The following is a 23,714-nucleotide window of genomic DNA, read 5'->3' on the forward strand; positions in this document are numbered from 1 at the left end:
ACAAGTAAGTAAATAGAGAAAAGAAATAGAGATATAAGAAAGAAAGGCATGGGCTGGAGAGATGGCTCAGCGGTTAAGAGCACTGACTGCTCTTCCAGAGGTCCTGAGTTCAATTCCCAGCAACCACATGGTGGCTCACAACCATCTGTAAGGGGATCTAATGCCCCCTTCTGGTGTCTGAAGTCAGCTACAGTGTTCTCATATAAATAAATCTTTAAGAAAGAAAGGAAAGAAGGAAGGAAGGGAGGGAGGGAAGAAGAAAGGAAAGAAAGGAAGGAAGGAAAGAAGGAAGGAAGGAAGGCAGAGTATAGCATGGTTTTATAAGGTTTGATATCATCTGTGTACATTTTTTAGAAACATTTCTTTAGTTGTCAGGTGTAGTGATGTCTTTATTCCCAGCCTTCAGGAGGCAGAGACAGGTGGATCTTTGTGAGTTTGAGGGCAGCCTGGTCTATGTAGTGAATTCCAGGCATCCAGAAACTACATAGTGAGACCCTGTCTTTAAAAAAAAAAAAAACCTTACATTTGCTCATGCATGAACAGAGTATTTCTGTGAGGGAAGCAGCTACCTCAGTGGTCTTAGGAGAACCCAGAGACTGACTTCCCTCTTACAGAAGATCCTTTTGAGCTTCTTAAGAGATTTGTTGTTGAAGAAAGTAAATAAAGGAAGACCAAATTTTAAACTACCAGTGTCATTCGATGTCCACTGTCAGGATTGTTTCCAGCCTGAGAATTGCAGCTAAATATCTGTAGTCTCCCAGGGCGGGGTCAGCATTTGCTGGAAGGTGGGGTGGAGCTTCATAGGTCCTGCTCTCTACACCTGGTGTCAGACAGGAATACTTCCAGCCACAGACTTCTAGAAGAATTAGGGACATAACCAGTCATGGCTGGAGAGGCTTACAGGCCCGTGTCAGCTGCCTCAGTGTTTGCCTGAATCAACTAAGTGTCACATGGAGAAGAATTGTCATGAGGACTGCATGGTAACCAATAATTAGTGGTTTCTACTTGCCTTGGAAATGTGTTCCCATTGGATATGGATGTGTCTAACATTTACGAACTTCCATTCCCTCAGAGACTAGACTGAGGTAGGGAAACAAGACGAGGGCTATGGACCCATCAGTGTCAGAATGCACACAAAGCCCTGCTTCAGTCCCTGGCACTAAGGAAGAAACTGGGCATAATGGCTCACACCTATAACCCTAGCTCTTGGGAGGCCGAGGCAGGAAGACCAGAAATTCAAAGATAGCTTCATCTATGTCATGAGTTCAAGGTTAGCTTGGGATATAAGTGACCCCCATCTCAAAATAAGAAAGGAGGCCCATACATATACAGTCACCCAATTAGACAAGATGGATGAAGCAAAGAAGTGCAGACCGACAGGAGCGGATGTAGATCGATCCTGAGAGACACAGCCAGAATACAGCAAATACAGAGGCGAATGCCAGCAGCAAACCACTGAACTGAGAAGCAGGACCCCGTTGAAGGAATCAGAGAATGAACTGGAAGAGCTTGAAGGGGCTTGAGACCCCATATATGTACAACAATGCCAAGCAACCAGAGTTTCAGGGACTAAGCCACTACCTAAAAGACTATACATGGACTGACCCTGGACTCTGACCTCATAGGTAGCAATGAATATCCTAGTAAGAGCACCAGTGGAAGGGGAAGCCCTGGGTCCTGCTAATACTGAACCCCCAGTGAACTAGACTGTCGGGGGGGCGGCAATGGGGGAGGGTGGGGAGGGAACACCCATAAGGAAGGGGAGGGGGGAGGGAAGGGGATGTTTGCCGGAAGCCGGGAAAGGAATAACACTCGAAATATACATAAAATACTCAAGTTAATAAAAAAAAAAAAAAAAAAAGGAAAGGAAGGAGGGAGGGAGGGGGGGAAGGAAGTGGGGTGGGGCTAGGGAGATGGCTCCGTCTAAAAGGTGCTTGTCATTGCAAGCATGAGGATCGAGTTCAGCCCCCAGAACCCATGTACAGAAACCATGTAGAGATGTATGTACTTGTAATCCCAGCACCGGAGAGGCGGAGGTGCTTATTGTCCATCTGAATAAGAGTTCTAGGTCAGTGAGAGACCCTGTGTCAGGGAGGGAGGGGGAGGGGGAGGGAGGGAGGGAGGGAGGAAGGAAGGAAGGAAGAAAAGGAGGAAGGAAGGAAGAGAGGGAGACGGGGCTGGGGGTAGGGAGAAAAAGAGGGAAGGAGGAGTGGAGAGGAAGGAAGACGGAAGAGGAGGAGGGACAGAGAGAGACAGAGACAGAGCGAACAGTTGGGCAGTATCCTAAGGAACAACACCAGAGGTTGACCCCTGGCCTCCACACTCGTGCACGCATGTGCATGTGGCCCCCACACGCGTATACAGTAGAAGTGGTCATCTCCACTCTGCACCTCCCATCCTGCCTAGCTCTCCACATTGTGCTCTTAGAAACTGAGTAACAGCTGAACAGCTATGTTGTGAGCAGGCAGCTCCGCCCTCATACCAGAAAACGAAGGCTGAGTAGCCGACTAGCCCTTCCTGTCTTTGCGAGGCTGGGCAAACCTGGAGCCTGTGCCACCACAGCAGCCGAACTGCAGTGGTAGTGATGCAGGTCAGGTTTCTGTCCAGAGGTGGTTGTCCTGGATAGCAGGGTGCACTGATCAGTGCCCCCGACAGGACAGGCCGTAGGGCCTGTGCGAGTCCTCCCCGGGCCCTGTGTCTCATGCTCATTCCTCGGCTCTCACATCTGGGTGTCTGGTCTGTGCCCCCGCTCTGAGAGACAGCTGCAGACGTTGCCGCTCCCCCATTTCTCTCATCAGCTATTCATTGAGCATCTGCCACATCTGGGCTGCATCTGGGACCTCAGAAGTAGTTGAGGCAGCCCCTCTGTATTGAACTCCCCTACCAGCCTCAGAAAGCCCTACGCCATCATTGGGATGTTCGTTTAATTAACTCCTGTCTGGTCCCAAGGGAAAGGGAGGGACCATTGGACAGTGTCTTCAGAAAAGAGCAGATGTTGCGGTCTGCGAACCCCAAACAGTGTTATATAACCATACCTACTGCACACCACAACACAAAGAATGGTAAAACTTAAAAAGAAATTGTGCATGCATGTGGGAGTATCAGGGGTGGAGTATGCTTGTATGTCCCTGTTTGTGCACAGTTGTATTGCATTTGTGCATTGAAGATGTGTATTGAAGGTCTGAAGTTGACACTGGGTGTCGTCTTCAGTCATTCTCCACGTAATTCGTGAGCAAGTCTTCCTGAATCTGCGGCTTTGCTACTCTGGCTAGCCAGCTTACCCAGGAAATCCCACCACCGTCTCCGAGTGCTAGGCTTACAAGTGTGTTATCACATCTGTGCAGCTGTTCGTGTGAGCGCTGGGGCTCACCTACAGAGCAAGCATTTTACCCACGGAGCCATCTCCCCAGCCTCTGTCTGTTTGTATGTTTTGAGATGGGGGGGGTCCTCACTCTGCAACCCTGGCTGGCCTCAAACTGTAATTCTCCTGCACCAGCTTCCTAAGTGTTGTAATTATACAACTGTCAAGGACTAATTTTCATGTCAGAGAAAGGTGTGCTAATCAAGATGGTCCTTTTCCAATACATATACTGGGCCTGTGTCATCTCCCTCCGAGGAGGCTCAACATGCCAGGACCCATCACAGCCTCCTGCAACAACTCACAGGGCTTGACCAGGCAAGTCAGACCTCAGGCAAAAGGGTCCTTGTCTGCTTCTCTCCTTCAGGCCCTACAGGCTTTCTGTGGTGCATGGTGAGTCCAGCGCCCGTGAGATTAGAGGCCATATGCCGTGGTGACACAGCTGCCGGAGGAGCCGTGGTAGGATGAGGCAGTGTGAGTGCTGGCCTGTTGGTTCCCATCAACAGTAGAATCTGCTTCATGACAGCCTGGAAACCCCACCTTTAAGGTGCTCCAGTGGCTTCCCTTCGAGGCTACAGCCAGGGTTTGGCAACCACTGCCAGTTGCTGATTTCTATGAATGCAGTGGTGTGAGATTTTTAATGAATGAAGTGTTATCTCTCTACTCAGCCCTTCACACATTACATATGCTGTAGAAGGACTTAGTGTGGTTAGGAAGCTGCAGCGGAGAGGGCACGGCCCACACTGCCGTAGATACTGTCTGACTCTGAAGAAAATCTCTGATGGCTCCTGCTAGGTCTTACACTCGCACCCTTGTTTCCAGAAGCTTCCGCACGCAGACTTCTTCACTATGGTGCCACTTCCCCCCAGGACCCTCAGGACCCTTGTTGCCCCGAAGAGAGACTCCTGTCAGAATTTGAGTCTTTTTTCTGAGCTCAGACTCATCCCCATATCCTGCTGCCTCCCCCTTTGTCAAACAAGAAGCTACTGAGAGCCTACTCCTTCCCCAGCTCCCTGGACCATCAGTTGCTTGGACACGCTGGAGACTGCGGGATCCCTTCTCCCCAGCAGTGGCACCAGGATGCAGCCTGGATGCAGCCTGCACACGGCTTCCGCCAGGCTCCTTGGCATGCTATCCAGAGTTGAGTACCATGTTCTGGTTGCTTCCCTTCTCAGACCTTTTCACTGGCCAAATGTTCTGTAAGCAAACTGGTCCAGTGTAAATCTTGAACAGAAACAGATAGCCGCTGGTTGCCAGCAGCTATATAGATTTCAGTGTCCTGAAAGTTTCAGGACATTTCCTGGACTTCACTGCAGGTGGAATTAGGCTGCTAAGAAAGCTGACTTCTGTGCCAAGATGTGAAGATGCCCACACTGGCCACAGCAGGCCAGCACTCCACTGTTGCAAGCTTTCTGTGCAAGCAGTTCCTTGCTCCTTGTAGACCAACGATGAATGGGAGAACCAACCGCAGGGCAGATAGGAGTCTTTGTTCCTGGAAATTTTGAAAAAGAAAGGGCTCTGAAGTTGTAAATCTGTCCTACTTGGAACTAAGCAAGACCGGAGAATCCAGGGACAACATAGGCCTATTCTGTGAGCACTTAAGATACGGTAGACGCAGCTTTGTAAATTGATTGAGAATGAAAGGCTCATTCATTAAATGGAATCGGGATAAATTAGCATGGAGGGAAATGATTTAGATTAGCATACCATAAAATAAATTTCCGATGGATTAATGAATAAAATATGTTTCAAAAGCAAACCAAGAAAATCCAGACCAAAATAGAATCCAGTATTTATTAAACATCTAACAAGAAATAGATGCTCTTCTTTTTCTAATTTTTCCCTTCACATATGTGTGCATATGCGTGTACCACAGGCGAGCGAGTGGGGGTTGGGACAGCCTGAGTTGGTTCTCTCCTACCACGTGGGACCTATGGACCAATGTCAGGTCCTCAGGCGTGGCGGCAAGCATCCCCTGCCTGCTGAGCCATCTCGCCAGCCCAGCAGATAGGTTCTCTGGGTAAAGAATGAGGAAGTTAGAGGACTAGAGAGTCGGCTCACCATCACTGCTTTTGCGAGGATTGGAGTTTGGTTCCCAGTCCCCATGACAGGCTGCTCGCTGGCCTCTCAGTCCAGCTCCAAAGGAATTGCTGTCTCTGGCCTCTGCAAGCACACATGCACAGATACAACCCATACAGCAGACACACATGCTCACAAATAACTGAAAAATAAGTCAAACACTGAGAGGAGCAGGAACGAAAAATAAGAAGATAAAAATCAGTCTTTTACCAACAAGAAGAGGGCTGGAGAGGTAGCACTGGCCGTTCTTCCATAAGTCCCCAACTATCAGGTTTGATTCCCAGCACCCACATGGTGGCTCACTACCACCTTTAACTCCAGCTAGCTGCTGGAGATCCAGTGTCCTCTTCTGGCCTTCTTGAGCACTGGGCACACATGTGGTCCACATATATACATGCAGCCAAACACCCATACACATAAAATAAAATCTATACAGCATATAGGTCAGGGGAAACTCAGTGGAGAGCAGTTGCCTCTCATGCTCAAGGTTTGCCCCCCCAGCACCATAAAAGCAAAACAGTTCTGCCAGCTGTTCCCTGTGATGAAAATATAATACGAAAGAAAACTGGCAGATGGTTAGTAGTTCTATAGAGGACATGTCTTAAGATAGCCTGAAATATTAGAGGGTTCCCCAAGGAAAATAGGCACACAGCATCGCATCCAAAACACAGGAGAGAGAGAACATTGAGTGGGGAAAATATCAGTGTTGAAAGGAAGGAGACTAAAGACAGTGAATGCCTACCGATTGCCAGATATTTTATATCTTTTTGTTTGTTTGTTCGGTTGGTTTTTTGAGACATGGTTTCTGTCCTGGAACTCTGTAGACCAGGCTGCTTCAAACTCACAGAAATTCACCTGCCTCTGCCTCCCAACAGCTGGGACACCCAGTGATACCCTATATCTTTTTTTTCCCCTTTTTAATTTTTTTAAAGATTTATTATGTTTACAGCATTCTGTCTGCATGTACACCTGAAGGCCAGAAGAGGGCGCCAGGTATCACTATAGATGGTTGTGAGCCACCATACGGTTGCTGGGAATTGAACTCAGGACCTGTGGAAGAGCAGACAGCACTCTTAACCTCTGAGCCATCTCTCCAGACAGATACCCTATCTTAAAACACACGAAAACCAACATGCCGTGCCTTGCTTTCTATGCAGAGCAACATCCAGCTGATGGGCCAGCAGGATGGCTCAGTGGGTAAAAGTGCTTGCTGCACAAGCAGCCATGCTGAGTTTGGTCCCATTAACCAGGTAAAGCTAGGAAGGAAGACTGAAAGCTGTTCTCCACACACGTACGGTGGCACGCACAGCATGCACTCATACACACAGTACTACATAAGCTGGTAATTTTAAGACGCTGGATGTGTCTGTAAGAGTCTACAATCTCAGCCCTATCATGATTAGATGAAAGTCAGACAAAATGACTGTCAGGAATTTCCTGAACACAGTACAGTAGCAAAAACAAAAGAGACCCTGCCTCAAAATCAAGGAGAGAAGTGACCCCTGGAAAGCTGTCCCCTGGCCTCCACGTGCACCAACAGCGAGCACTGACACACACACACACACACACACACACACACACACACACAGTAAATAACTGTTAAAAATGATACCACTCTGGAGAGATGGCTCAGCAGGTAAGAGCACTGGCTGCTCTTCCAGAGGACCCTGGTTCATTCCCAGCACCCATGTGACAATCACAGCCATCTATATCTCCATTCCCAGGGGATCCAACATCATCTTCTGGTCTCTGCTGACACCAGGAATGTGCATGGTGTACAAAATACCTATTTACATAAAAATAAAATAAATACATTAAAAATACAATCTGTGCCTGAAAGAACCTTTATACCTATCTCCAACTTTCATCTGACGATTGCCTGCTCTTCCACCATCAGGTTCTATCCCAATCTGTCTGCTCAACCTCTGTTGATGGGCATTTAGGTTGTTCACAGCGTTTTGTGATCGCACGCCATGTCACAATGTATGATGTTCTCTGCAGAGTGTAACTTTCCATTTGCAATATAACGTTACCCAAGTGCATCAGGAAGGGGAATTCCTAGGGGTGGGACTGCTGGATTGTAGGGTATGCACATTATCATTTTATAACGTATGCTCAGCTTACCCTTCCTCAAGGTTTGCTGGGTTTGATTCTCGATAGTGGTGTAAGGAAGTTACTTTCCCTCAAAGTCTCTCTTACAGAGTGGATTAGCAAATTGTTACTTTTTTGAGTGAAAAATGTTTCCTTGGTGGAGCTTGAATTCTCTTTTATTTTTGGAGCAAGTCCAGATTCTTCTACAGATCTGGGAATCATTATACTCCCACTTTAGGAACATTCTTATCTTTTTTTGTTTTTTGTTTTGTTTTGTTTGTCTCTTTGAGTGGGCTTGTGCTTATCAACTTGTATTTATCAGGAAAAAATGGATTCTCTTCTGTGTTGTGAACTATACATTTCTTTTTTTTTTTTTTTTTTTTTTTTTTTTTTTTTTGATACAGAGAGCCTCGTGCAGCCCAGACGAGCCTCAGACTTGCTATGCAGCTGGGGAGGACCTTGCCATGCACATCTGGTTCCCCCTTTTCCCCCAGCGCTAGAATTACAGCCATGCTCTACCAGGCCAGGAGTAAAGTTCATTTTTATTTTGGGGGTTCCTGAAGATCAAACTTGGCGCTGTGTATGTGCCACGTGAGTCCTCTGAGCCACTCTCTCTACTGAGCTGTAAACTTTTGAATAAGTTTTGGTTTGCTTTTTGATTTGAAAGAAGCTTTGTTTCAGAAACAAAATCCTGGACTGGGGCTCTAGCTCAGCGGTAGAGTGCCTGTCGGTGTAAGGCCTTAGACTCAAACCTCAGCGCTCCAAATAGAAGACGATGCGGATGCCCAGAGGGACCACAGTTCCTACAGAGCAGGCCCCTGGCAAGCCGGTTTAGTCCTGCAATTCCCTGGACGTGTGTCTTTTATCAAGGCTCAACTGTAAGCAGTGGTGGCAGGTGGCTTCCCACACATCTGAAAAGAGACTGGAGTTACGTCCTCTGTCGCATACATTCTCCACAGTGGAATGGTAGCACAGCCTAGTTAGCATGGCAGCCCGCAGTACCCTGGGAACCCAGCCCAGCCTGCTCAGTTCCGTGTCTCAGCACTGACCGTCTACCTCAGCCCCTTTGTATGGACTGATGCCTTCCCCTTTCTCACACAGCAGTCCTTGTCCAAGTCTGCATTTTTCCGGCAAAACTCAGAGAGAAGAAACTTCAAGCTGTCGGACACTAGGAAGCTGAGCCGGGATGGAGCTGGGTCCCCGCTGAGAACTAGCCCTCCCTCCACACCTAGCAGCCCGGACGACACGTTCTTTAACCTCGGAGACCTACAGAATGGCAGAAAGAAGAAAAAGATCCCCAAGGTAATACATACTTAGGGTTTTGAGGTCCAGGATGCACCCCCCACTTCTCTGTAAAGGAAGGAGGTTGAGGAGAGAGAGTAGGAGTTCCTCTGGTTTCTCCCTCATTGTGGGACAGACAGACAGCAAACTAGGATATGTGGGTCATCTGTTACCATTGTAGTCTGTGCCCTTCTCCTTACCTAACCTTTTGACAAGAGTCTTTTCCTGCGAGTGTGTGTGTGTGTGTGTGTGTGTGTGTGTTTGTGTGTGTGTGTGTGTGTGTGTGTGACATTGAACATGAGTTTCACACTTGCTAGGGTAGCACTCTACCATTTAGATACATTCTCCTCAGTGACTGACTTACAGAGAGGAGCTAGTGATCCATTCAAGAGAGCTGGTCCAAGATAGGATAAAGGATAGGGTAGAGATTTAACAGTCTTAATAGTCACACACACTCATACACCACACTTTCACACAGAAATGCACACACACAATCTCTCTCTCTCTCTCTCTCTCTCTCTCTCTCTCTCTCTCTCTCTCTCTCTCTCTCTCTCTCAGCATGCATTCAGAAGAGGGCACCAGATCTTATGAGCCACCACGTGGTTGCTGGGAATTGAACTCAGGACCTCTAGAAGAGCAGACAGTGCTCTTAACCACTGAGCCATCTCTCCAACCCGAGAATCCATGTTCAACTCACAGCACCCACTTGGTGGCTTATAACCATTGTAACTCCAGTTCTGGAGGATCTAATGCCTCTAGAGACACCATGCATGCATGAGGACACATTACATAAAGGTAAAACACCTATACTTACAAAGGAGACAGAGACAGACAGACAGACAGACAGAGAAAGAACATGGATCATTTACAAGGGTAGCCTAGTGTACTTAATAACCCTAAGTTCATTCTTTAGCTCCCCACAAAGAAAACGATGAATGTTAAACTAATTTTGGTGTGGGAATCTAAGGCACATGAACCATGTACCCTTTTGACAAGCCCTAGTGATCTGGCACGACACGTGAGTACACTCAGCGCCTGAGGAGAGGACAGGAAGGAGAGATACAGGAATCACCAACAGCAAGAGAGACCTTTGCCTTTGAAGCAGCTCTGTTCTCAAGGAAGTGGCTGTCGTAAGCAGTGACCGCCCACAGGGTCCAGACGGTGCTATGGCAGGAAGCAGAGGCTCTGTAACAGTGGGCCTACGCCTGGGATGCGTCACGGTTCAGAGCACTCTGGCTACTTCCGTGCCATACATGTGCTGCTGTACAGCGGGGACCCGAGAGCATGGGAGCGAGGCTCCTCCACACAGCTCCTTCTTGCACAGTCAGCAGTAGGGCTCTGAAGGCAACCGTTCTGCGGGGGTTGCTCAAACGTTCTTCAGAATGGTTCCCCCCAAAGTAGCCCTGCATGGGAATTATTCTGTCTTTTCCTTCTCCTGTTTCATTTTTTGGGAGTAAATACCTAAGCCACAGTGACATCACAGTGTTAAAGTATCAGAAGGAGGAACTGAGTGATACCGAGAGCCCAGGACTGCCTCAGTGTCTGGGCTGGGCAGGGGCGTTTAGACCTGGCCGGCCTCACAACAGTGGAGACAGCCTCCTTCAGTGTTTTGACAGTGTGCTTGACAAGGATGATCAGAAGACATGAGGCAGTGGAAGTGTGTCCCCTCCCCTTTCCCTTCATCATCCTAGGAAAGAAGGGTCAACCTAGACAACCATCTGCACCAGGGTTGTAATTAACAATGGCTTTTCTTCTGGTATCCGGCAGCTGGTGTTGAGGATCAATGCCATTTATGAGGCCCGGAGAGGAAAGAAACGGGTGAAAAGGCTATCCCAGTCCACGGAGAGCAACTCAGGAAAAGGTAGACTCCTCTGGCCCACCCTGCTAGGACTGTTCTCACTAGAACTGGGAGAAGACATCCTTCCTAGAGAATGCATCGTCCCTTGTTTTTCCCCAGTTCGCCAAGGAGGAAGCAATGGCTGCTTCTTGTCTGCGCTTCTCTCTGGGATGAAGGGCCAGGCGCCTCAGTGGCACATGCTCTGGCTCCCTCTGCCTTGCCTACCATCAAGTCAGCTGAGGGCTGCATGTCACCTGACCCGGCATCGACCTTCCTGGCTACAATAGAGGGCTTCTGCCTCTTGCTATAGATAGTCTGCTCAAGGAGCCATCTTACCCTGAGTCTAATCAGTTTGCTAGTGTGTTAAGTTGAGCCAAATTTGACTGACATGTTTTACTTAGTTGACAAAACATCCCCCTCTGGCCTAGAAGTTTGGGGTTTGTTTCCTGTGCTGGGACTCACATCTGCCTCTTCCTTCCTTGTTGTTTTGTTCCAGTGACAGATGAAAACAGTGAGTCTGACAGCGACACAGAGGAGAAGCTAAAAGGTGAGGAGAACAGGTGCCTGAGCTGACTGGGAGGTGAGGAGAACAGGTGCCTGAGCTGACTGGGAGGTGAGGAGAACAGGTGCCTGAGCTGACTGGGAGGGATGAGGGTGCCTGAGAGGGAGGTGAGTAGAGCAGGTGCATGAGCTGACTGGGAGGTGAGGAGAGCAGGTGCATGAGCTGACTGGGAGGTGAGGAGAACAGGTGCCTGAGCTGACTGGGGGTGAGGAGAACAGGTGCCTGAGCTGACTGGGAGGTGAGGAGAACAGGTGCATGAGCTGACTGGGGGGTGAGGAGAGCAGGTGCATGAGCTGACTGGAAGGTGAGGAGAGCAGGTGCATGAGCTGACTGGGAGGTGAGGAGAGCAGGTGCATGAGTTGACTGGGAGGTGAGGAGAACAGGTGCATGAGCTGACTGGGGGGTGAGGAGAGCAGGGTGCATGAGCTGACTGGGAGGTGAGGAAAGCAGGTGCCTGAGCTGACTGGGAGGTGAGGAGAACAGGTGCATGAGCTGACTGGGGGGTGAGGAGAACAGGTGCCTGAGCTGACTGGGGGGTGAGGAGAACAGGTGCCTGAGCTGACTGGGGGGTGAGGAGAACAGGTGCCTGAGCTGACTGGGGGGTGAGGAGAGCAGGTGCCTGAGCTGACTGGGGGGTGAGGAGAGCAGGTGCATGAGCTGACTGGAAGGTGAGGAGAACAGGTGCCTGAGCTGACTGGGAGGTGAGGAGAACAGGTGCATGAACTGACTGGGGGGTGAGGAGAGCAGGGTGCATGAGCTGACTGGGAGGTGAGGAGAGCAGGTGCCTGAGCTGACTGGGGGGTGAGGAGAGCAGGTGCATGAGCTGACTGGAAGGTGAGGAGAGCAGGGTGCATGAGCTGACTGGGAGGTGAGGAGAGCAGGTGCATGAGTTGACTGGGAGGTGAGGAGAGCAGGGTGCATGAGTTGACTGGGCAGCTGTAGACATGGCTCCTTCCTACAGCTAAGGGACAGACATGACCTGCTCAGGCTTGCTTATCAAGGCTTGATAGTGGGCCAGACCTGTGCAGAGATCAGGTGTGACAGTAACGCAGCCACCTGTTCCTATGCCTCTGACGATGTCAGGTACCGTACTTGATAATGGTTATATGAACTTTAGGCAATCTGTTAAGATCTCAGAGCCTCTGGCTCCTTTCCTGCCAGATGAAGTTGGTAAAGCAGTTGCTGCCTGGGCCTGACATTCAGTGATCCTGGTCTAAGACTTAGTGAATTTTTTGAGACTTCTCAGCCCCCCATGAGAGAACAGAGAGGGCAGCCCTGGGTGTCAAGTGAGGTGACACCGAGTGGCTCTCCCTCACTCACCTCTGATACCATCTACTACTGGGCCACCCCCAGAACAAGAAAGTCTGTTCCCACTGCAGAGAACTGGCTGAGCAGAGGTGGGAGGGGGTTCCTGAGGTAGCCGGGTCTCTATTGTCACGTCATACAGGATGTTTACAAAGCCCTCAGCTCCAAAAGTCCCATAGCCTGGATTTTGTAATATCACACAAACTGAAAGACATGGCAGTGAACAAGGAGAAAGGTAGTCTCCACCATAAAGACAGACAGAGGGGAAACATGTCCGTCTCCAGGCCTAGCCACAAAGCCCTGGCCAGATCTGAGCCTGGGTACTGTGCCTTGCTTGGCCGGCAGGCCTGTAAATGAATGGCACCCCTCCCACGAGTTTGACAAGAGGCCAGAGAGTTTTCTACTAATTTGCTAGATGTGGAAAGACTCCGGGGATTAGAAAACGTACTGAAGCTAGGAATTACATAATAGTTGGATGCTGAGCAATTCCACATTGACAAGTGAGTCACAACAGGCCTGCGGCTTCTTTCTCCCCAGCTCACAGCCAGCGCCTGGTCAATGTGAAGTCACGCCTGAAGCAGGCCCCTCGGTACTCATCACTTGACCGGGATCTCATTGAGTACCAAGAGAGGCAACTCTTCGAGTACTTTGTGGTCGTATCTCTACACAAGAAGCAGGCAGGGGCTGCCTATGTGCCAGAGCTCACCCAGCAATTTCCTCTGAAGGTAGGGGAGACGGGTCGCTGGGGGCTGCCCGGGGACCACCATGTTCTGGCTGTCAGCTTGGGTTCAGGGAGGGGTCTGGAACCCCAAGGAGCGAGCCCCAAGGAGTGTCTGCCCCGTGAAAAAGCTAATACTGGGAACATGACAGGGTCCAGGAGGACAGATTAAAGGATGCAAAAACACCCCCCCCCAATAAAAAAGCAGGCAAAGATAATCCAGGTTGTAGTGGCATATTATCTTTAAGCTCAGCACTGAGGAGGTGGACAGGGGTGTTTTTGTGTGGTTTGACATCAGCCTGGTCTACATGGAGAATTTCAGGCCAGTCAGTGCTACACAGAGAAAAATAGAGAAGCCCTAGCCCCAATCCCACATAAATTGGGCGGGGTGGTGCACACTTGTAATCTTGGAAGGTAGAAAAAGAGGATCAGAACTTCAAGGTCATCATCAAAGGTATAGTGGGTTCAAGGCAGGCCTGGGATGCATGAGACCATATTTCAGAACAAACAAAACTTCCTGCATTCCTACGGCCACAGTGCTGATCGTCTCTGTCGTTCTGCTGTCTCCTTATCCAGCCCCTCAGCCCGTCTCAGCATTTTCTCCTTAAGCCACACAACTCCTAAATCCATCACCTTATGTCTGAGCTGAATCTTCTTTGAATGCATCCTGTTCCGCTAGGTGTTGGGGGGTGGGGGTGCGGGGCAGGGAAGGGAACCCTGCCGTATTGTGGCTTACACCACTGATCATTTCTAGGCACCTAAAAAAGGGGCACTTAATAAAGCCAGTGTTGCCACTCTTGGGCTCTCACATCTGCATTAAAGAGTCAACTGTATTCTAATTCACTCAAACCACTGCTTACATCCAGATATTCTAAGGATCTTCTGCTTGATCCCAAAGTGATTATAAAGAGAATACAGTGGGTTTCCTGCCCTTTGCGGGGGTGGGGTGGAGGGGAGGAGGTATACCAGAAGTATGCTGACATTTGGAACGATGGTGTGAACGGAAGTAACCATGGGCACAAGCACCTGCCCTCTTCCTCCAACACCTTAGGGAACGTGCTCCTGAAAACCCCCAGTGTATCATATGCGACAGGCTCATACAGCCCAGTTGAGAGCCCCAGGAGGCGCCAAGCCATGAGGCCCGGCTTGTCATTCTGCATTGCCCTCAGGGCTCAGCACATTGTGGAGCACATGGTAACACTTAATTGGGGTTCCAGAACAAAGGCATCAAGTCATGAATTCATTACTGAGTCATTAGAACGGCTGATTGCTTGCCATTTGCTGCCTGGAGCCTTTAGACTGGACTCCCACTAAACCCCCTTTTAGGAGATAGTTAAGTCACCATTGAAAACAGAGCTCACTCAGGAAGACGTAAAGAAAAAGTCACCCATGATCTGCACGAGCTCTCCACAGCTAGCACGTTGTTGTTTCGGCTTCTAGTCTTTCCTCAGACTGTGTTCCCTTTATTGTTATTCTCAGTCATAGCTATGGCTTTTGTGTCTTGTTCCATGCACAGCCTTGTAAGCATATTATTTTAAAACATATTTAGTTCAAATTTGAAGCATAATTTTTGAAGTTCTCTAACGCCCCAGTATGGGAGGGAGCCTCCTTTGTTTAACTGGTCTTTCCCTGTTGGAAGTGTATCTGGCCCCTGATATTTCTTATGTGAGTCTGTTTTATTCTGTTTCATTCTGGATCATTCTGCACCTCCTTGTTTCGAGATAGTCTTTTTATTTTATTTATTTATTTAATATGTATGAGTGCTCTGTCTGCATGTGTGCCTACACACTGGAAGAGCCTCAGATCCCAGTATGGTTATGAGCCACCACGTGCTTGGTAGGAATTGAACTCAGGGAGAGCAGACTGCTCTTAACAGGTGAGCCATCTCTCCAGCCCCAAGATAATCTTCTATACAGCCCTAACTTGGACCTTTTTATTTAGATGTTTCCTGATTTTGTCGTTTGGGGTTTTCTGGGTAGTGCTTGTTTGTGTGGGTACATGTGCGCATGTGAAGACAGAGTCTCTATTTCATCCTGATAACCTGGGACTCACCATACAGACCAGGCTGGCCTCAGACTCAGAGGTCTTCCTGCCTCTGCCTCTCAGGTGGTGAGATTAAAGGGGTGCACCACCACGCCCAGACTTTTTATAAGCGTTTAAGAAATGGGGTTCATCCCACAGTCTAATAAACCTTTTATTCAAGGTCGGGAGTCCACATTGTCACACTAGTAATATTCCATTAAGCCAGGTGTGGCTGACTGAGGCAGGAGAGTCTTTGTGAGTTTGAAGCCAGCCTGAACTACATACTGAGACCCTGTCTCCAAAAAGCAAAGCAAGGGTCTGGAGAGATGGCTCAGCGGTTAAGAGCACTTACCACTCTCTGAGGGGTACTTCATCCCTTTCCCAGCCCCCACACCAGGTGGCTCACAACTGCTCCATGGGATCCAATGCCCTTTGACCTCCCAGGGCACCTGCACAAATGTAGTGCACATAAACTCATCCAGGTGCACACACATATACATAAAAGTAAACAAATAAATAAGAATAAAAACAAAACAAAAAACTACCTATAAAATGAAAACAGACTCCTATTGATTTGATACACAAAATAAGCAAGCTCGTTACTGTCCTTTGTCCGTTTGTGTTGACACATTGTCATGGAGCCCAGGTCAGCCTTGAACTCACTATGCAGCTAAGTGGACGAGATTACATGTGTGCATGACCATGCCTGGCCTTCATGACATTAAATATGATTTCTAAATCAGACTTAATTGATCCTCATCCTTCCCGTCCGTACTGCCTGGGATTCTGTCCTGAGTGTGGGAGGCAGAGACGCCAGCTGTCATGACCACCTTCCCTCCCCCTAAACTTGCTGTGTGACCAGGACACATCACAGGCCATGTTTCCTCCCTTGTGAAATGAGAGTGTGGGCCCCATGCTGTCTAAGTTCCCTTCCAGCTCTGCGTTCAGTGTCCCGGTGAGACCAGTTGGTTTGTAGGTGCAGCGTGGCCTTGCTATCAGTCACTGGGGATTACCACACTCGGCAGTCAGAAGAGCTGATGGATAGCACTGCTCCCCATATCCACACGCGCCCTTTGGAAGGGACTACCACAGAGCCTTTCTTACGCGTAGTCCAGAGTGTGAATCAGGACGTCTCTCTGAGGCCTGTGATTGTCTGTCTCCGGATTGCCCTCTCAGACTACAGTTGGATTGTCTCGAGGGGAAACAGCCCACAGATGGGCTTCAGACCCTTCCCCAGGAAGTTGCTGAATGGTAGTCATAGGCAGAGAAGGGAGCACGGGGACTTTTTTCTTTGTCCCTTAGTGGGGTTTAGTCTGTGATCCTCTCCCATCTTTCTCTCTGCAGTTAGAAAAGTCATTCAAGTTCCTGAGAGAGGCTGAGGACCAGCTGAAGGCTATTCCCCAGTTCTGCTTCCCTGATGCCAAGGACTGGAGTCCTGTCCAGGAGTTTACCAGGTAAGCGCTTCCAACGGCTCTGTCCACGTCTGGAGTTCGAGAGTTGGATGTTGGGTACGGAGGTTGGAACTCAGGAGTTAAGCAGTCCTGATGGGTACCAGCCTAGAGATTTCCCGAGGCAAAAGGTGCCCGCTAAGTGGGTGTTAAGGAAGCCTCCACACAGTCTGCAGCTCTGTGTTCCAGACCTCCCGGATATAATCCTAACCTGGGAGAAGTTAGGGCAGCAGCCTGTCGTCCGTCCTCACCCACGCAGGGTCCGGAAGCCTTCCAGTGACCTCTCTGGCTGCCGCTGGGCCTGGGATCTGTTCGCATTTCTGCTTTAGAGCCATCAGAAGTCACCCGACTCACCAGGCTCATATGCTGAGTGCTTGAGGCACACTGTGTCCTAAGAAGTTGGCCTGCTGCCTGAGAGGCAAACCTCAAGGTGTGAATATTCCTGTGAGAACCACACTGCAGGCAGTCCTGAGGAAGGCCCAACCTGTTCTCTCCTCAGCTGTCCCTCCTGAGTCACATCCTCACCTTCCACTGTGGAGACAGACAGCCATCCCTCGTCCCTCTCTGTAGTCACAGTGGTGAATAGCAGCTGTTCCTAAGGCCTAGGATCGCTCACGTGATAGAATTGTGGGGCAGCTCAGGGCAGAAAAGCCTCATTTCCTCTCAGGACATTTTCGGTACACCTCCTTGACATTTGCTTTGGCGACCCAAGTCTCACAAAGAGATGGGCAGTCAGAGCAAGGAGCCTGAGCGGCCCCTCCAGCCTGTCCCCCTTCCTCACTGCCACTTCATCACTCCAGTAGGGGGCGTCCCTTTGGGGTGTGCTGGGTTTCGTAACCTGTTTGTGTTTCCTCAACCGCAGTGAAACGTTCTCGTTTGTCTTAACTGGAGAAGATGGCAGCAGAAGGTTTGGCTACTGCCGAAGACTGCTGGTTAGTATCCAGCCAGCGCTTCCCAGACACTCGCATGTCACCTGTGCTGCTGGAGAAGGAGCCGGGGGTGGCAGGTTAACCCGGGAGTTAAAATCACAGCTAGCTGAGGCTAGCCCTGGTAATGTGCACCTGCAATCCCAGTACCAAAGAAGTCGTGCAGGAGGCTCCTGAGTTCAGGGCTAATCACACCACACAGACACACAGACTCACAGAGAGAGGGGGTACGAGGAGAGGGACGATTTGGAAACTCACTGGGTTTCCTTCTGTAGAAGTGATTATTTCCATCAGTAAGAAAACACTTCATTGTCAGGTATTGTGCACACACTCTTAATCCCTGCACTCAGAAGATAGAGAGACGGGCAGCGGATCGTTGAGTTTAAGGCCAGCCTGGTCTACAGAATGAGTTCCAGGACAGCCAGGGCTATTACACCTTATCTTGATAAACCTTGTCTTGAAAAACCAAAAAAAAAAGGAAGAAAACACTTCATTGATTTTTCCCAAATTAAAGATCTTTTCTTGCTTAAGCCAAATTTCCTTTGCAATAAAACATTGCTAAACAGACCTGATTGCTGGATGAGAGCATTCAGAATAGTTAGAAGATTCAGATAATGTAAAAATATCCCTTTTGGAATATTTACCTTTAAGAATCAGAAACTTGGGACTGGAGAAATGGCTCAGTGGCTAAGAGCAGTGACTGTTCTTCCAGAGGTCGTGAGTTCAATTCCCAGCAACCATTTGGTGGCTCACAACCATCTGTAATGAGATCTGATGCCCTCTTCTGGTGTGTCTGACAGTGCCAGTGTACTCACATAAAACAAATAAATAAGTATTTAAAAAAAAAAAAAAGAATGAGAAACTTGGGCTGGGAGGCTGGTACAGGAGCTTAGAGCACTTCTTGGTTTTGCAAAAGACACCTGGGTTTGGAGTCCAGAACCAGCACCTGCTGGTTCACAACCATCCATAACTGTAGTTAGAAAGTATCTGGCTTGGTCTTCTGACCTCCAGGGATGCCAGGCATAGAGGTGTGTGTATGTGTGTGTGTGTGTGTGTGTGTGTGTGTGTGTGTGTGTGTGTGTGTGTGTGTGTGCGGCATGTGTGTACAAGATGCATGTATGTATGTATGTATGTATGTATGTATGTATGTATGTATGTATGTCGTCATCGCTGGCCCTGGTTTCTATCTCCAGCCATTGCAGAGAGGAGGAGGGATGGAGCAGCTACTGTGTGACAATATTTATTGATTTGATAGGTAAAAACCAAGGGTAACAACCAAAGAGAGTAAGTGGAGTGATATCGGTGTTATTATGGTTGCTTTAAAGTGTTGACATTGATTGGTCCTTTTCCCTTGAAAATGAGTTTAAAGTGATTTCCCAGAAGGGTCTTCAGAAATAATTTCTCATTTAGGGTACTGATTATGACATTCCGTCTCAAACAACTGGTAGGAGGGGCTACAGTGAAGCAGGTCCCCAGACCACATTCAGCACCCATGCATGTTAAACCCTTGACCTGGGTCCTTCTAAAGAATAAAACTAGGGCAGGCTGGATGGCTCAGGAGGTACAGGTGCTTGCTGCCAAGCCTGATGACCTATGTTTCATTCCTGGGACCCACTTGGGCTGAAAATATGGCTTGGGGCTTAGAGCACTTGTTACTTTTACAAAGAACCTAGTTTGGTTCCCAGAATGCACCTGAAGACTCATGGCCATCCATAACTCCAGCTCCAGGGTGTCTTGACTAGTTCTGGAAAGAGAGAACTAACCTGTAAATTGTCCTCTGACCTTGACATATGTGCCCTGGTGTACACAGATAGTAAGGAAGGAAGGAAGTAAATGCCAGAAGTATTTGTAGAGCAAAAATGCATGCAGTGACCTTACAGGCTTCTGAATGGTAAAATGGGGTGCTAGCAAGTGCCTGCCTTACTGGGTGTTCCACAACTGACACAGGATAGCTCCAGGGCCTCGGGGGTCCACCTTCCCCAACCTCAACACTCACAAGTCCAAATGTTTCTCTCCCGAACAGCCCGGAGGCAAAGGGAAGCGGCTTCCTGAGGTTTACTGCATCGTGAGCCGCCTGGGATGCTTCAGCCTCTTTTCAAAGGTGAGGACTTGCCCAGAGAGAGGGTGGGAGAGCAGGGCAAGGGCTGAGGGATGCTGGAAGTGGCATCTGTCTGCAGCAGCGCCCCGCCCCCTGCTGCTTTCAATCTTAGTATTTTGCTCCCTGTCTGCTCCCTCCTCACTTTTTTTTTTTTTTTTTTTTTTTTTTTCTTTTTTTTTTTTTTTTCGGAGTTGGGGGCCGAACCCAAGGCCTCGTGCTTGCTAGGCAAGCCCTCTACCACTGAGCCAAATCCCCAACCCCCCCCTCCCCCCTTTTTATCCATTTCTCTCATCGTTAGTTCAAGAAATAAGAGTTAGTGAAGGGTGTGGCCAGAGTGGCTCACTCCTAGAAGAACTGGTGCCCTGAAGAGGAGAAAGGAACAAAGGAGGGAGGAAGTTTGTGTGGGTCAGCATTGTAGCTCAGTCCCTATTATGCACAAAGCCCAGGAAGAGAAAATGTACACGGATTAGCCAGCAAGTCACATGTCAACAAGAAGAAACAGTGGCTTCCCTATTAATGAGTAGTGTGAACTACAGAGTCACATGGTAATCGGGCCCAGAAGCCCCTGATAGGAACTGCAGAGCTCCCCCTAATTTGTGGAGACTGTTACACATTTTTATTAATTCTTTGTGATTCCATACATGTGCGTGGTTTTTGTTTGTTTTCACTTTGGGTTTATTTTTAATCATGCTCGTTCTTCTTCCTCCCCCAGCTCCTCCTGAGACCCACCTCTGTTCTCCACCCTGCCCCCACCCATGCGCCCGTTATCGTTGTTTGCTTATTTCCTTATGGCCACGTAAGACCATAGAACAGGCCAGCCTGGAAGTCACAGAATTTTGCCAGCTTTGCCTCCCAAGGGCTTTGATTAAAGGCATGTGCCACCATGCTGGCTTTCTGTTGTTATTGTTGTTGTTTTAGGACTTTTTATTTTTATTTCATGTATATGGGGTTTTGTCATGCATGTCTGTGTGCATGCAGTACCTGTGGAGACCAGAAGAGGGTGTCATATTCCTTGGAACAGGAGTTAAGGGTAGAACATGTGAGTGCTGAGAATCAAACTCAAATCTTTCTTTATTTTTTAATAATTTTATTTTTCTTGGATATTTTATGTATTTACATTTCAAATGTTATCCCCGTTCTCCACTCTCCCATACCCTCCCCCTCCCCCTGCTTCTATGAGGATGCTCCCATTCCCACCCATTCCAACCTCAAGCCCCTGGCATTACCCTACACTGGAGAAATGAATAAGCCTTCACAGGACCAAGGGCTTTTCCTCCCACTGGTGCTGGACAGTGCCATCCTCTGCCACATATGTGGCTGGAGTTATGGGTCCCTCCATGGGTACTCATTGGTTGGTGGTTTAGTCCCTGGGAGCTCTGGTGGGGTTCAGTTGGTTAATAGTGTTGTTCTTCCTATAAACCCCCAAATCTTTCAAAAAGAGCAGTCAGTGCTCTTCACCAGCCCCCTTGTCTTGTAGTAACTGTTAGGTTCAGTTTGTGTCATCCTTATATATGCTCACGGGTATTATTGTGGTCAACATACAGGGGCCAGCCACACCTTTAAAGAAAACCAACTTTATACCCCCAAGGAGCCAACAGCCCCTCATGAGCTCCCACATCTCATCCCCCAATCCGTGAGTTGCTCTGTCAGGTCCACTACACCAGAACTGAGCACACGGACTTCAGCATAGCTGAGGTGCTTTTCTTATTCTCGTAGATCTTGGACGAGGTGGAAAAGAGAAGAGGAATCTCCCCTGCCCTGGTGCAGCCCCTCATGAGGAGTGTCATGGAAGCCCCTTTCCCAGCCCTGGGCAAAACCATCACTGTCAAGAACTTCCTGCCAGGTTCGGGGACTGAGGTAAGCTGTCACTCTTCCTCTGCCAGGAGAACGGGTGGTCCAGCCAGCCCAGGCCCTGTGACTGGAGAGGCTGTGCCTTTCAGCAGGGCATCCAATTCAGTGGTCAGTCCTCTTCACCCACCCTCAGTCCTGTCTGCCCAGCCCAGGCTCGGCTCCTGGGAGCAACCCACAGGAGCCATGCTGTACAATGTGAGGTTTGCCAGAGATGTGCTCTGTGCGCCCTGGCTTCTTTTTGAAGCCCATTGTCCGTCATCAGTCTCATTTAGATCTATTCACGTTTGGGGCCTGCCTCACTTTATAACTTTGTAACTTGAATTGTTCTTTTCAGTGAAGACCATCTTGGGTGTACTTAATATCTACCCTACCCTTCAAAGCCTGTCCTTGGCCTGGTCAGACCATGGGACCTGATACAATGTATGTTCTCATCTCTCTTTTCATATCATCTATCTCAGTAAACATGAGAGCACTGGTCTCCTCCAGCCTTGGATCTCTGCTGGAAACCAGTTGCTTCTAGACACAGAAGAGATGAGGGTGCATCAGGGATGTACCAGTTCAGCCCAGTTGTCCAGCACTGAGCAGTTCTTGGGAACCCAAAACTACCCCATCCAGGTATAGTTAGCTGACCATGGAACTGTACTGAAGGTCAGGAGTGCGGGGCCCCAGTGTAGGGAGAGTTCTCAGTGGATGCTGTGGTAGAGGAAAAGCCAGTCTCCACTCACAGCACTGCCGAAGCCGCTTTCTATAGAGAAACTTAGAAACTCACACATGTAACCTGTGATAAGACAGTAAGGGATAGGAAGAGTCATGGAACTGACTGGAACTCCTAGGTACATGGTGCACACTGTAAGCTCAGCCTCTGGAAGATGGAGGCAGAAGGATCAAGAGTTCAAGGCCATGGGGCTGGAGAGATGGCTCAGTGGTTAAGAGTATCAGTTGTTATTCCAGAGGTTCGATTTCCAGCACCCTCATGGTGGCTCCCAACCATCTGTAATTCCAGTTCCAGAGGATCTGATGGCTTCTATGGGCACTGCATTGCATGTACATGGTGCACATACATGCAAGAGAAACAACCATACACATAAAAGATTTTTTTTTTAAAGCACCAGCTGCTCAAGTCAATGACTGGTGCGATCTCTGGAACCCGTGGTAGAAGGGGAGAACTGGCTCCTGAAAGTTGTCTTCCAAACTTCACACATGTATGTGCCTTGGCACATGTGTCTCTGTACTCATACATACATCACAGACACAATGATAGACAGACAGACAGACAGTTCAAGGCCACCCTAAGCTACATAGAAAATTTGAAGCCAGCCTGGGCTATAGGCACAGGCCTGGGATTTCCTTCTTCAGGCCTTCAGAAGACAGGATTTCTTCCAGGACTCTGAGGCTAGGTCAGTTTTCAACGTAACCATCCAGGGGGCATGCAGATACATTCTTCCAGGATGAGCCTCCCAATATGGCCAAGGGCCATGGATGGTGCCGTCCATTTTCCTTGTCTCCTTTGTCCAACTCTCCTCAACTGAGCACGAGCCACTTGCTTCTCTAACACCTCCTTCTCCACTCTCTTCCCTTTTCCTGCCTTTTCTTTCCCTTCCCCATGCTAGTGGACCACCCGTGCAGAGGCCCTGGGAGTCCCAGGACGGCCTGCTGTGTAAGCCCACCTCAGCTGCTCCTGTTCCCTGGCAGGTGATTGAGCTGTGCCGACCGCTGGACTCCCGGCTAGAGCATGTGGACTTTGAGTCTCTGTTCTCCTCCCTCAGTGTCCGACACTTGGTCAGTGTTTTTGCCTCCCTACTTCTGGAAAGGAGGGTCATCTTCATCGCAGACAAACTCAGGTACCAACTCTGCTGCTCCTGACTGTACGTGTAAACATACGTGTAAACATGCTTACTCTTAGACTCTCAAGGGTGTCGAGACTGGGTTCTGAGAAACAAGGCTACCTGGAGGCCTGTGAGGCTCACTCTTAATGTAAAGGGATGTGGAATGCACGTTGCACAAGCCTCTCTGGTATTTGGTCTGCTTTCCATGTTTCACTGTGAGCTAGGCACTCTCTCCTGAGTTCTCATTCCGTGGGGGGACCAGGAAGTACACTACACCATGTTGGGAGGGCTTGTTAGAGGCAATGAGTTGAG

General features: G+C 49.0%; 1 protein-coding gene across 1 annotated transcript in view; it reads left to right on the plus strand.

Moving 5' to 3' along the window:
* Dennd2a (DENN domain containing 2A) overlaps positions 1 to 23,714 on the plus strand; it is a 56,447-nt gene that overhangs the window by 14,707 nt on the left and 18,026 nt on the right. Inside the window, 9 exon segments of the mRNA XM_032906700.1 lie at positions 8,630 to 8,830; positions 10,577 to 10,670; positions 11,143 to 11,193; positions 13,051 to 13,238; positions 16,598 to 16,707; positions 17,564 to 17,633; positions 19,651 to 19,728; positions 21,442 to 21,582; positions 23,269 to 23,417. Coding sequence (XP_032762591.1) covers positions 8,630 to 8,830; positions 10,577 to 10,670; positions 11,143 to 11,193; positions 13,051 to 13,238; positions 16,598 to 16,707; positions 17,564 to 17,633; positions 19,651 to 19,728; positions 21,442 to 21,582; positions 23,269 to 23,417 — 1,082 coding nt within the window.

This window comes from Rattus rattus, chromosome 6, assembly GCF_011064425.1.
Source record: "Rattus rattus isolate New Zealand chromosome 6, Rrattus_CSIRO_v1, whole genome shotgun sequence".
NCBI lineage: Eukaryota > Metazoa > Chordata > Mammalia > Rodentia > Muridae > Rattus > Rattus rattus.